We start from the raw sequence: 13,522 nt of genomic DNA on the forward strand, positions 1-13,522 counted from the left end.
TGTGAGACCTCAGTACAGAGGCCTTTGCTTCTGCCCCTGGCACCTGCTCTCTCCCTCTGGAGTTTAGATAAACCCTGTCTGGGTTCCTCTTGGATCCAAGGTGGGGTCTTCTGGATGGACAAGTCCCACCTGAGCAGTGTTGCTGCTGCTGTCTGTGGTCTGAGCACCTACACTTTGCAGAGGACCCACACATGGCCTTGCTTTGGGGCCACTTGGGTCTGCTTTAGGAATCCTAAAGAAGGAGCTGACATCCCAGCACCCTGCTTTTGTCTGTCTTGCTGTGCTATTTCAGGGTGGGGGAGTGATGAACTATTTGCCTTCTGGAACTCTTTGTGAAAAATTAAAAACAAAAAACTTAGCTTAAAGTTATAATGGTTCATTGGTTCCTCAAACACTGGTCATTGGCCAACACTGCTGGGAGCACTGGGTCTGCACTAGACCATGGACAACGGAGGCCAGAGACCATCGCTGCTGTGTGATCCCCATGGCAACTGAGAAAGGGTGGCTACTGCCCTCCTGTGAAGTGGGTGTTGTCGTGGGCTGGTGGGTCTGGTGTGCACACTGAAGAGAATTCTAGGGAATAGAGAAACAGAAGCCCCCTGTAGAGGGTGTTGAGGGAAGTGCCCTTCATGTATCTGTGTCCTAATAGGCAGTCTATCCGATCACAGAAAGCTACTGAGATGCTTGTACAGGCCAAGGAACTTTTTCCTGAGACACAAAACCAAAACCAAAAACAAAAAAAAAAAAGGAGACTCCATGTTAGCTTGAGTTCTGTGTTGTTTTAATAGGGAACATTTCCCCCACTGTCAGTTGGTCTGATGGGTGAGTCCTTGGAGTTCAAATCCAGCTTCCTACAGTTTCAAAAACCATGTGTGAGCCTTGTCTTTTTTTCAGGACTGTGCTGGGCACTGTGATCCTGAGGGGAACCTGGTTCTGCTGAGGAGTTCAGCCAGGGCTGCTCTGCTAGGGGGTGAGATTTGCACTGGTTTTGAAGAACAAATGGAAGTTCAGAAGAGGAAGGAGGACTGGGCCTGGGGATAGGGTGGGTGTGGTCATGGGGTGGGCCTGAGGATAGAGTGGGTGTGGAGATGGGGTGCTTTCTAGGCACAGCAAAGGCAAGACTGTGAAAAGAACCCTCTGGGGGTGACGGGAGACTCAAAAGGACAGAGGACTTAGGGATGTGTGAGGATTCGTGACAGATGGGAGCAAGGGTGAGGTCAGGTGGCTCCCTCCCCTTGTGGGCTCTTTGATCCTAATTACAGAAGCTGTTGTTTCTTGGGAATTCTAGGTTTGGTTACTTTCTTGACAAAAAATGCAGAATTTTCTAGGAAACTGTTGGTACCTAAAATAAGAAATGTTCTCATTTGAATGCAAACTAGGGAGTCTCATGGTTTTTCATTTCTGGTTGGAAGGAATCCCTCCAACCAGTTCTGGTAACATGAAGGTGGCTTCCTTCACGGGGTGACAGAGTCAGATAATCAGGAGTAGGCGGCCTTAGAAATCATCGGCATGCCCATATTATGGTGTCTGGTGATGTTTATTAACTAAACAAGAACCTGCTGCCCCCAGACATGTTTCTGATCAGTATGGTGGGGTGGGGGTGGGAGGAGAGGGGCGCGAGGGCCCCCTGCAAGCCGCTGATGTGGGGCAGCTGAGGCGAGCATGAGAAGTCAGCCTGGGCTTTTTGTTGCCCACTTGGAGAAGGGAAGAGGCGATGGTTTAGTACTATATGTTACAGAAGATTACCTTGAAAATGGCATCTCATAGGACAAGCACAGAACAAGAGGAATTTAGATGACATTCATAGGATTTAGACATTGAATGGGATTCAGGGCAAGGGGTGGATGGACAGCTTGTTAAAATTTGTTGTGGGCCAGGAGAATGGCCACCCGTGCCCTTGGCATTTGCTTCTTTTCTTTTTTGCTTCCTCTCAAGGATGCGTCTTTGCTTGAGTTGTTCCTGCCACACCAGCTGTGCTGCTTCCCAGCCCAAAGCCATCCTCTCATCTACCCTGTAGAGGGGTGGAAAGATAAAGAGCCATCTCTGTGGATCGGATTCTCTTTATTTTTCATTTGCTGGTTTTTGGTTTTATTTTTGTGGTGCGAGGCAAACACTCTACCAACTGAGCTATATCCCCAGCCTTTCCTGAGTTTATTTTTAAGACCCTTCCGGTAGTTTCTTCTGCTTGCTTCCTTGGTGATGGGAATTTTAATAAAATTCCACATCTGAGCAGCTCTGGCCTGTGGAGCACCTGCTTTGGAGCCCTCATGGATCCAGGGGCTCCTCTGGGCCTTCCCTGTCATAGGGGCAGCCAGATTCTTGCTCTTGGGAGAACTTGATTTTCAGGGTGGAGTGGGCAGCCCTCCCTCTGTTTTGTAGACAGAATCTAAGAGTCAGTGACAACATGTCCCTTCCCAAGAGGGACTTAAAAGTTTGAAGGAGACCCCCAGATGGGGGCTGAGTGGCCCCAGCGATGATGGCGTGAGCTGAAGGGTTTTAAGAGCTGCTGTGAAACACCAGCATGCACTGTGGGGACGGGGGACAGCAGAGGAACCCGCCCAGAGCTGAGTGCAAGGGACAGGGTGGCAGGAGGAGGAAGAGGCAGCTTCCAGAGCAGCACATACACAGTAAAGTTCCGCTGCCCAGAGCGTAGTCCAGGAGACAAGTTCAAGGACAGGGGGTGAGAGAGAAATTCAGGCCAGTCGCTGGAGGCCTTGATCTGGCCCACAGGCCAAAAAAGAAGAACGAAAGGGGAAAGGAGTGATAGGAGGGGACTAAAAGGAAGTGGTGACAGCCTAGTCCTTAAAATGACTACTTTATCCCTTTAAACTCGAACAGTGAGAAAGACTGAGGTGGAGTTGAGCTGAACCATTCACAAAGGCATGGGGTGTCCAGTGCCCCATGCCCATGGCTGCGCCTCTTCACAGTTTAGTCTGAGCCACCTTGGATGGGGGCTTTGGAGCCTAGAGCTCCTTCCTGCAGGAAAGTTGAGGGGGGCTGGACTGACAGAAGAAAGACCCAGGAGTGCCACTTCTGTTGAGAGAAATATCCCTCCCTGACTGCAAAGAGCATCCCTGAAGGTGGATTCCTGATAAGAGTCCCCATTGGCTCTGAGCACGACACGTACCTCTGGTTCCCAGAGGCACCCGCTCAGGGCCTCCTCCCATCAACCTCCCTCTCTGTACCCACTCTGTGAAGCCTCTGGACCCACACGCCTCTCTTTCAAGCCTCTCTGGCAGGAGCCCTGGACATTGTCCAATTCTATGAGTCAGTCTTTCCCCAAAGCAGCAGCAGGCTGAGAGTTTCCCAGGGTGCTGTTCCACACTGAAGCCCATCTCCAAGACTTTCACATCGCATCTGGATGGGCCTGGCTGCTCATCCAGGCAGGGGGCCCAGGGCTTGAGGACACAGCTTCTTGGAAGCCAGCACATTCACAGGAACAACAGCATCTAACTCTTGCATCATGAGCCAAAGTGAAAATTGCTTTGTCTTTGGGCACTGTCATTTAATACTATATGAGCCTCAAGGGTAGAAGCTATTATTGATAGTTTTCAGATAAGGAAATGGCTAATGTAACTTGCCTAAGGTAGTCAGTGGCCCACTATCTGAATCTCTAGGCAGTCAGATCCGACCACGCCACAGTGCAGCCACCTCAAAGTTTCTGGTGGATAGTCAGTTTTGTTTTTTAACAGCTAATGTTTCACTCACAATCCCCCCACCCCTCTCTCTTTACACGCACGCGCACGCGCGCACACACACACACACACACACACACACACCCAGAGCCTGATACATAGAGGAGTTGGTAGCTCCACCTCTATGTGCTTCCCACCTATGAAATACCATATATTTCTTATTCAGCAGATCATATTGCACATTCTCAATTGACATTTTGGGGAGGTTTAGCTGCTGGTTATTGCATACTCAAGGATCCAAAAGAGATGTCTGTGAAAAGCTCGCATCTCATTTGGAATGTTTCTCCCATTTCAAAATGGGCTCCTTGATTTTTTCTTTTTTCTTCTTTATTTTTAACAGCAGGAGCAAATCAGAAACAGTTTGAGTATCACTCACTGTTCATTGTCCTGTTTCTTTTAACTTTGAGGTACTCACACCCCTTTCATTCTGGACCTAGATAGTACATGGAGCTTGGGTATAAACAGTGAGGGGATGACATGGGTCCTGGGAAGTCCTTCTGGGGTCCCCAGTTGACAGCAGCTGGGTGGGGGTCCTAGAGCTGGCTCTCCTGGAAAACTCTTCATTCAGCTGATGATTTTTCCCAGCTCACCACCTGTCCCAACCGCCATGAGACAGCAGAGTCCATGGCTCAGAAATGGATTCAGATGCTAGCTGGGGAGGTAACTCAGTAATCCCAACCTTAATGGATTTCTCAACTGTGCAATGGATAGTGCTTAGGAAAGCAGGCAGCAGTGCTCTGGCTCACAGCGAATGTTCTCTAGAGACTTTAAGAACCATAAAAATGCCCGTCTAACTAAGGTCAGCTGTATGAGCTCACATGACTGGAAGGCTGGGGATGGGGCCCAGGGATCCTGGCATTCCCTCCAGCTCCATGAGGCCATGGGGGAGCATCTGTCAGAAAGCTTGTTTCACTCAGTGCCCAGCCCAGTGTGACAAGCTCGGAGTGGGTTTTGACAATGCAGAGATCCTGCCCTAACTCTGGACAATATAAGTGTTCTGGGCCTCAGCTTCATATATGTCACATGTGGGTAGTGACTACATGATTTTAAGGTTTAAGGAAGAATTGCATACATTGGAGTCCTCAATCTGTTGAATGAATGAATTGCTTTGACACAGGCTCCTCAGTAGAGATGTTGAGAAACCAGACCCAACAATAGTTTCCAAATTCTGAATCTAAAGTCTAAAATCAAATCTAAATTTGATTGACTCTTATTGAACTTTCCAGGCTTCTAGAACATCTTTCTTCTTTAACTCTGCCTTTGCTCCATACAGTCCCATCTCAAGTCCTTACTGCCATCTCTCCAAACACTGTTTCTGATGGGTGGCCTCTCTGTGGTCGAGACAGCAGTGCTCAGCAGCTGCTCCACATGGTCTACCTTTCCCAGCTTCCCTGCACTTAGACCAAGGCCTGCAGGTTGGCCAATGGATTGTGACTGGGGGTGACATGCATCGTTTTGATCTAAGGCAGTCAGAACACTTTCAAGTTCACACTCTTCTTTTTACCATCAGTAACACATGAAGGAAAAAAAACAAGATGGTAGAGTGGCAAGGCAGAAGCTGGCTAGATCCCTGGGCGACTAGAGGAAAGCCATTAGAGAGACTTGTGTGATTTGCATTATACTGTCACACAGATGAAAAAAATAAAACTGGTTTAAGTTACTGAGTTTTCTTGGTTGCTTGCTTCCATCTTGTCTAGCCTAGACTAATATATCCTTCCCTGAGGTATTTCATTCTAGGAAAGATTCTAGGGGAAAAAGCAATGAAAAAACACAGTGCAAATAACTTTTCATGGTGGAATTTTAGGCATCTGTAGAAAAAGATTTGGTGTCAGGGAATGCCTCAATGCTACCAAAGTCAGGGCACATGAGCAACACTGTATGCCTCCTGAATGCCTATGTGGCATGAAGAATGTGAAAATGTTCCAAAAGAAGAAATCTAAAGACAGTATCACTCAGGCAAAAAGTCACCAAGTCAAGTTTCTAGATAAGAACAAAACTAGGAAATTAGTTTTCTAGAATGAATTTCCTATTTTAAGAAACTTACTTGGGCTGTTCCAAAAATCTGTTAAGGGTCCCCTAAATATATAACTTGGGTCCATTTAGTAATCCATTGGAAAATAATAATGCTGAGAAACATTTGGAAATAATGAGATAAATTATGATATCATGTGGCTTGCTGACTGGACTTAGACTACATGCCCTTTGGGAAGAACTTTCCTCCTTCTAGAGGGCCTCCTGGCTTTTGGACGAGTGTGGAAGATTTCAAGATCATCTAGATGGTAGCCATTGTGGAGCTGGGAAAGGCTGTCAGGAGGAACACAAAGTACTACCTCAGATCTACATCCAAGTTGGATTTTATAAAAGGGGTCCCCACTGAGTGACTAACAATCTGGCAAAGCACCCTCTCTGAAGGAAGTTTCCTAAGGACATCATTCTTGCCCCCAAATGCTCATGACACATGCTGGTGGAGAGGACCCCCTCTAACTGGCTTTCCCTCAGCTTTTCACCTGAGTCTGAGTGGGCTTCCAAAGGCTTATTGACTTATCTGGAACCCAGAACCCTCCTGATTAACACTCCAGATACAATCCCTTCGGGTCTGGCAGCATATGCCAACCAAGTCCCAAACCAGTTTATTAGTTTAACCAAAAGGTAAACAGATGATGATGGAAGTGCAGAGAGACAAGCATGCGAGCCGCTGAAAGCATTGCCCGGCTGTCCACCAGGAAGCAAACTAAGACAGTTAAAGTAGCATTAAATAAATGAGGCCATGTTTTATCTACTTTGGAATTTCCATTATCTTTTAAAAAAGGTAAATATATATATATATATATATATATATATATATATATATATATATATATATACTTTTTTTTTTACATTGCAGTATATAAATCTAGGCTCTACATGTACAGTATAAACACACAGGGCGAGCACATGGACACAACATGTATGTCTTGGTAGCCACACCCTAGACCAGGCCAATGGTTCTACATTTTCTTTTTGGCCTTTGCACCAGGCTGGGGCTACATTTACTTCAGTCTCCGTGATGGCTGAGACCCCGACCCTCTCCCCTCCCCTCACAAAAGCGTAAATTGGAGGCTCACAAACAGAAGAAAGTGCTTTCTCGACTAGTTGAAACCCAGCCGATCTTTACAATGCACAGTCCAATCTCCTAGAAAGACCAAGGAAATCTGAGGACTTTCTGGCTCATTCTTTGGTCCGTCACCACAAATCTCTGAACTTGTTCGAGTGTTTCTTGTAGAATTCATGTCTATTTACATAACATCAATCCCACACAACCTTTGGGAGCTGTAACAGGATTAGAAATTTTTAAAAAAGATCCATGTTACAATCTGCACTTCATATTCTGGGCTCATTCTTTTTATTTTTGGAATAAAAACTGGTATTTTGGGAAATTTTTTTCTTAAAAAAAGATAATCTGAAAGTGCTTCTTACACATATCAACTTCCCACATATGGCTTTTTAGTTCAAACCCCAGCATAGCTCAGATTTGGAAGGGAGACCATGATGGTGTTACTAGAGACAAAAATGTCACTTTAATGTGACACTGTTGTAGCCAGTATGGGGCCTGAAAAAACAACATTATCAATTCCATCTGGACAAATGTACCTCTTTGAGAAAGGACTGAGATAATATATGCAGTCCCATTTCTTTCCCCATGACTAGGCACAGGAATGCTATAAAAGTTAATAAGCAAAATAGATGCTCTTATCAGCAGGGATCATCTTCAAGGGGCTATTAACAGGGTAATTGCTGTTCAGGAATCTTTCACAGGTTCAAAATGATTAAATGAAGTTAATCGCAGTAGAAATGTCTACACCTGAGGAACAAATTGCACATAATAGAGGTACTAGGATCCAGATGGCAAAGGACTCCAGACAATTTTACATGCAAACGGTGATCAGAAAAGGCAAGGAAGTAGTGGCATTCCAAAACAGGTAAGGGTCCATCCAAACAGGTCATCATTCTTTTGCGCTTTCTTTCCTGGCTGATAAGTTACTGAAGAACATGGCTATCTGTGCAACAATGACTATGATATGTTCTTTAGGAGAGAAAACAAACACAACAGGGTTTCCAGAAATCGAACCGGGCTCATGTTGACTCTAGAGGTGTTGTGATGGCGACCAGTGGGGCACAGGGGCCTCTGGAGTCCCTCCTTGCCCTCCTGGGGAGCAGAAAGTGGCAGATGCAGGCAGAGGTAGGAGGCCACTGACTCATCCAAACCCTTCCCAAAGTGGCATTTCATTTAGCCTGTGGCAGTTCCGGCCCCCTGCAACTGTTTTATCTGGTGGCACTTGATTGAGAAAGAAATCCTCTCCCTTTACCAAAATTAAGCCCAGACTTCAGGTAATACTGGCACAAAGGACAATCTGCATTCCTAGGGTTGACCCTGGTAACTCAGAAGGTAGGAGTTTCGGTTCTCGGTTTCTTCTATTTCCCTGTAAAAAGTGACCTCAATTTCTTAGGTCATTGTGCAAATTTGTTTTCCATAGTCCAGAATATCCCATAAAGTCCCTCTTATATATCTACATATATATACACACATACACACTAAATATATGTGTATATATATATTTACACATGTGGATAATTTTGTATTTCAGCTTCAAATAGGTTGAAGAAAATCAGTGACTCGTTCATCCTTTTCTTGTCAAGTCATGTCCAATCTCCCCACATAGTGCTCTGCACACCTTAAGTACTCAATATATATCTGCTGATGTCACCAATGATCCTCTAACACTGGATGGTCATTGCAATCACCACAGCCTTCCTCAGCCCTGCTCGGCCTGTGGCAAGCAAAGGGCCACGTGTGCCTCTTTCAGAGGGTGATCTTGCTGTGTCTGTTGCTCCAGCAGCCCCGTTTAGCTGTCCTAGGCAATGTCAGGCTCGTCCGGCTGCGCAGTTTCACCTGTTCTTCTATGGGGTTCTTTTTGCGTAAAATGAAGTCAAAGTTCACTTGGCTGTTCATGGCATAGAAGACATTTGCTGAGTCTGGGATCACAAGTTCTGAAAAACAAAAGGAAAGTGAAGGCAGTCAGCTTACGTAGGGGCCCATAACAGGCCATGACAGCGGCAGGGATAAATCTTGCCCAGACACAGGAATGGGATGAGGGCTGTTAGTTCTTGGAATGTGACCACTACCCACAAAATTGGTCCCAACAACATCTCAATCCCCTTCCAAAAAACTAAGAGCAACTAAGGTTTAAGATACCCGCTACCATGAATTTAAGGTTAAATTAAATTAACAGAAGCAGAAGCCAAGAGAAGTTGTGATTCCCAAGACCACAGCTAGGGGGCAGCAGGACTGGAACCAGAACTCGGCCGTCCTTCTTCTGGCGGTCCATTTTCCAAACAGGAAAGCAGATTTTCACTAAGACTAAAGGAACCCAATGACATGGGAACAAACAGAAAATCTATAGCATTTTCCAAAATGCTTCACTTGGAATACAAAACATCTTTTTAAAGTAACCCCACATTGGCCCAGTTATTCTACTTGCATCACTGCTTTGTCCAGAGTCTGCATTTTCATATTAAATAAACACCCATGTGAAGCAGTGCCTATCTGCTAACATCTAAACCATTTCTGACTTCAGCAAATCTCAACCAGTTATCTGCAATTTCTGAACAAGGATTGCTCTGAGTGTGATATTAAATTATCAAAGCAAAGTTATTTTCATTTTTATTTTTAAGAGATGATTTGTAGTATTTTAGCACTCAGGCGTAACAGGTTTCTTTAAAAAAAAAAAAACTTCAAACAGAATAAAAACGGAAAATGTGCACATTTAGCTTTGTGGCAGTGGAGTGGGGAGGTGACCCACAGAACAGGACTGAAGGAGCCTCAAGAAAACTCTCTAGCTGAGACCCCCCAGCAAGATTGATGCCAACAGCCTCTAGGTGACCATGGTACATTATGTGCACAGTTGTGCCATAAAGCAAACCCCCCCAAAGTATTCCTGGGCTCCTGCCCACCCTTAGCATTTCCTCAGCACACCTTCAGGAACATTATTTTCTATAATCTTCAGTATCGCCCACAATGCATGAGGAATCAGAGGGTATTATATACATTTAACTGGTTATAGCCAATGGCCTGTGGAGGTCAAGGGCTTGTCTGAGACCACATAGCTGGTGGTCGCAGCTGGGTCCTGGCTGCACCTCAGGGCTCCTGGGTCTTCAGAACCACTACTCTCACCAGGCGTTGCTGTGGGACATATGGCAAAATCCCAGAGACAAATTCTGGGCTTAGAATCTTAACTGCAACTGCACTAAAAAGTTATAACTAAGGAAGTTTTGTCCCCACACTGAGGCTCAACTGAAGGAATGACAAAACCTCCAAGAGGTAGTTGAAGGAGTTTCTCAGAGACTGTTGCTTTTCATCTCCTGGAAAAGCCACTAGTTTAGTTTTAGCCCTTCCCCTCTGAGCCAGAGAGAGAGCCCTGGGTGATTTGCTGGTCAAAATGGTGTGAACAGCTGTTCCCTCTGCTCACCCCCCACTTGTACGATTCTGCTCTTCCTTTCTGGGGAGAGCCTTCCTTGCGGATGAACAGAGCCCTCCATTAAGACACAGCAGCACTGTTGGCTGTGTCAGCAGACAGAGCTGGCCTCACTGACTATGTGTGCGGCTGCCCTACACTGAAAGAGACTTGTTCTGGCCGAGTCACTCCCCGTGCCTTGACAGAGGAGTTATTAACCAGCCTGTCCCCTTTTCTCAAGAAACTATCCCAATTCAAATTAGCAAATAGATACATCCAGAGGCGACTGAGTGAAATAATGAGAAATTCTTATACAAACCGCTAACTTTCAGGTTCACACACTACTGAGAAACACATTACTGGGTAAAGGAGGCATGTGACCATCTGCAAAAACCCAACAGACTACCTCTACCTACTCCCCACTTCCTGACACATGAGAGAGCTTTCCTGAGAAAAATGCTCATAAGAAATATACAAAGAATGGGCAGGAGGAATTCTCAGCAGGAGTGCAGGATAGGGTTGGGGCTGTGACTTAGTGGTAGAGCACTTGCCTAGCATGTGTGAGGCACTGGGTTCAATCCTCAGCATTGCATATAAACAAATAAATAAAATAAAGGTCCATCAACAACTTATAAAATATATATGTATATATGTATATGCATATATACATGTGTGTGTATATACATGTGTATATGTATACATATATAAAGGATAAACAAGAGTTGGGGGTGGGGGTTGGGCAAAGCTGCTTGAGATGCTCAATTCTCCAAGGGAGATGACAGCATGATGTTCACCCTGCTGTTCACCCCTGCACGATATACAAAACACCCCTAGGTTCCAATTAAAAAAAAAAAAAAAAGATCTCCTTCTGCCTCCACCAACTGGAGACCAATATGATATGCTGCTACAAGAAGGAGCATGTGCCCACCTTTGTCCTCTGAGATGACCTGCACCAGCTCATACTCCTCGGCTGGGTCTGAGTCCAGGTTGTGCTTCAGCATTGCTCTCTGGATCACAGCGGGGGTTTTATCTTGGCTTGTCAACTGCAAAGACAAGGAATTTTTGTAAAGCAGCTCCAAGCTTCCTGGGAGCACTCTCCTCACACTCTCATTCTTGCTGTCTTGTGTTGTACAGTCCTCTCTGGGAAGAAGGGACTCTTGGCATGAGAACAGTGATATAAGAACATTAAAATGGGAGAACACCTGCACTGCCTGTTGCCCCTGCACCAGTCAAGGTTACAATGAAAGAGTATATCCATGAAGGGGTCGTGAAAATGTAACGCACTATCAGTGCTGCACCAAGATGAGCCTTGGGTGTTGAGCTGCTGCTGTGGGACCAGTTACAACAAGATGGCTACAGTTCTGCCACATTCCAGAAAGCACAAGTGACCCTATGTAATCCTACTCCTACGTATTTACCAAGAGGAATGAAAGCAAATGTCCAAAAAAGGACACATACACAAATATTCATAGCAGATTTATTTAGACTAGTCCCAAACTAGAATCAACCTGAATCTGCATCAACAGAGAACAGGAGATAGCATGAAGAAACTGTAGCATATTCACAACAGAAGGAACCAAGAAGTGGCTTGTGCAAAAATGTGGATGAATCTCAGAAGCCAGGCCCAGAAGATGACACATTACTGGAATCTATTCTTTCAAAAACAAAAGGAATGAAAACTCCTGTGTTGGTGGTATTAGAAACTAACCTCAAGGTTTAAGGAGGCCCGGTTCGAAGAGGCATAGGGAATTTTAGGGGGATGGCAATGTTCTCAATTTAGATTTGGAGTGGTGGTTATGCAAACATATACAGTTATTAAAACTCAAAGAACTGAACTCTTATGATCTGTATGTAAAATTATATGTAAATTATGTTTCAATAAAAATCAGCTTCTAACTGTCTTAAAAGCACAAGTCTGATTTTCTCTTCATCTCTGCCCCAGTTAGCCATTGCAGGGCCACACTGGAGGGCTGACTTATGCTCCATACCTCAAGTGATTTCTTTAAACGTGACAGTAAGGAAAACTCAGTTATTCTTGCTTAAAACAAAAAGCTGTTCTCACCAGGAGGTAAGAGGACTGCAGAGAAACACACACACAGTTTAATCTCCTCCAAGACACTCTGCCAGTGTGACCCGAGGATGGCGTGCCTAGATGCCTCCCTCTACTCAGGGCAGCAGCTGGTGTTTGTGATTCAATAAACAACATGCATTACAATGGGTCCTTGTAAGCAATAAAGATCTTGTTCACTTGTCTATTACCAAAATGTCTGGTATAATCCATTTGCAAAAGGAAAATAGGTGCACAGGAAATTCTTCAGAAGGAAAATAATTTTTCAATAGTTCGAAGGAAATTCTTTCCAAACTGGGTCAAACCGAACTAACAGCATGAAGCTTAAGGACACCACCTGGGGGTGAATATTAGGCTCCAGACTTCTATTTAAGCATAAAGCCAGGCTACAAATTGAAGGAGGCCAAAGGCTGTCCTTGGGATTTTAGTACTTTGTACCTAGAAGCTCCTGAGGAGAACTAATGGTTACAGTAACTATTAGCTCAGTCATGCGGCCATATACTGTTATATTGAACCAACCCTGCCAACAGATATATGATGTGAGCCATGTGTCCATTAAATGTTTAGCAGACACATCTAAAAAGTTTTTGAAAAATAAAATTTTAAAAATTACATCTCTGCTCCTTCATCAGTTGGAGGATATAATGCTAAGTGAAATAAGCCAATCCCAAAAAATCAAAGGCTGAATGCTAATTCACAATAAGGAGGGTAGGGCACTAGAGAAGAATAGAGTTACCTTAGATTAGGTGGAGGGAAGTGAAGGGAGGGGAGAGAGGGAATGTGGGATAGGAAGGGTAGTAGAACGAAACAGACATTATTGGTTTATGTATACATGTGACTGCATGACCAATATGATTCTACAACATGTATGTCAGAAAAATGAGAAATTGTATCCCATTTATATATATCAAAGTACATAAATGCAGTCTACTGTCATGTATAACTAATTAAAACAAATAATTTTTTTTCTCTAAAATATTGCTTTTATAGCACTGGGGATAAAACCCAGGGCCTTATACGTGCTAGGCAAGTGTTCTACCATTGAACTACAATGCCAGCCCACAAAATTAATTTTAATATATTTTATTTAACCCAATGCATTCAAACTGTTATTGTCAATATAAAATCAATAGAAAAATTATTAATGAGATATTATAATTCTTTTTTTTTTTTTTGTACCAAGTCCTCAAACCCTGGGATGTATTTTATACTCACAGCTCATCTCAGTTTGGACTTAGCCCATTTCGAATGCTCAATTGCCACATGTG

The 13,522-nt window shown here is 44.4% G+C and overlaps 2 protein-coding genes across 2 annotated transcripts in view; one reads left to right on the top strand and one right to left on the bottom strand.

Moving 5' to 3' along the window:
- The window catches only part of COLGALT2 (collagen beta(1-O)galactosyltransferase 2), a 109,164-nt gene extending 102,599 nt beyond the window's left edge, over nucleotides 1-6,565 (top strand). Inside the window, exon 13 of the mRNA XM_081300244.1 lies at nucleotides 21-6,565. The gene's annotated coding sequence lies outside the window, so the exon portion shown is untranslated. The remainder of the gene's footprint in view (nucleotides 1-20) is intronic.
- Nucleotides 6,566-7,057: 492 nt separating this feature from the next.
- The window catches only part of RGL1 (ral guanine nucleotide dissociation stimulator like 1), a 121,508-nt gene continuing 115,043 nt past the window's right edge, over nucleotides 7,058-13,522 (bottom strand). Inside the window, exons 17-18 of the mRNA XM_081300246.1 lie at nucleotides 11,115-11,229; nucleotides 7,058-8,723 (exon numbers count right to left, since the gene is read on the bottom strand). Of these exons, the coding sequence (XP_081156372.1) occupies nucleotides 8,536-8,723; nucleotides 11,115-11,229 (303 nt within the window). The 3' untranslated portion in view covers nucleotides 7,058-8,535. The remainder of the gene's footprint in view (nucleotides 8,724-11,114; nucleotides 11,230-13,522) is intronic.

The sequence above is a fragment of the Spermophilus citellus genome (genome assembly GCF_964194105.1).
Source record: "Spermophilus citellus genome assembly, chromosome: 6".
Taxonomy (NCBI): Eukaryota; Metazoa; Chordata; class Mammalia; order Rodentia; family Sciuridae; genus Spermophilus; species Spermophilus citellus.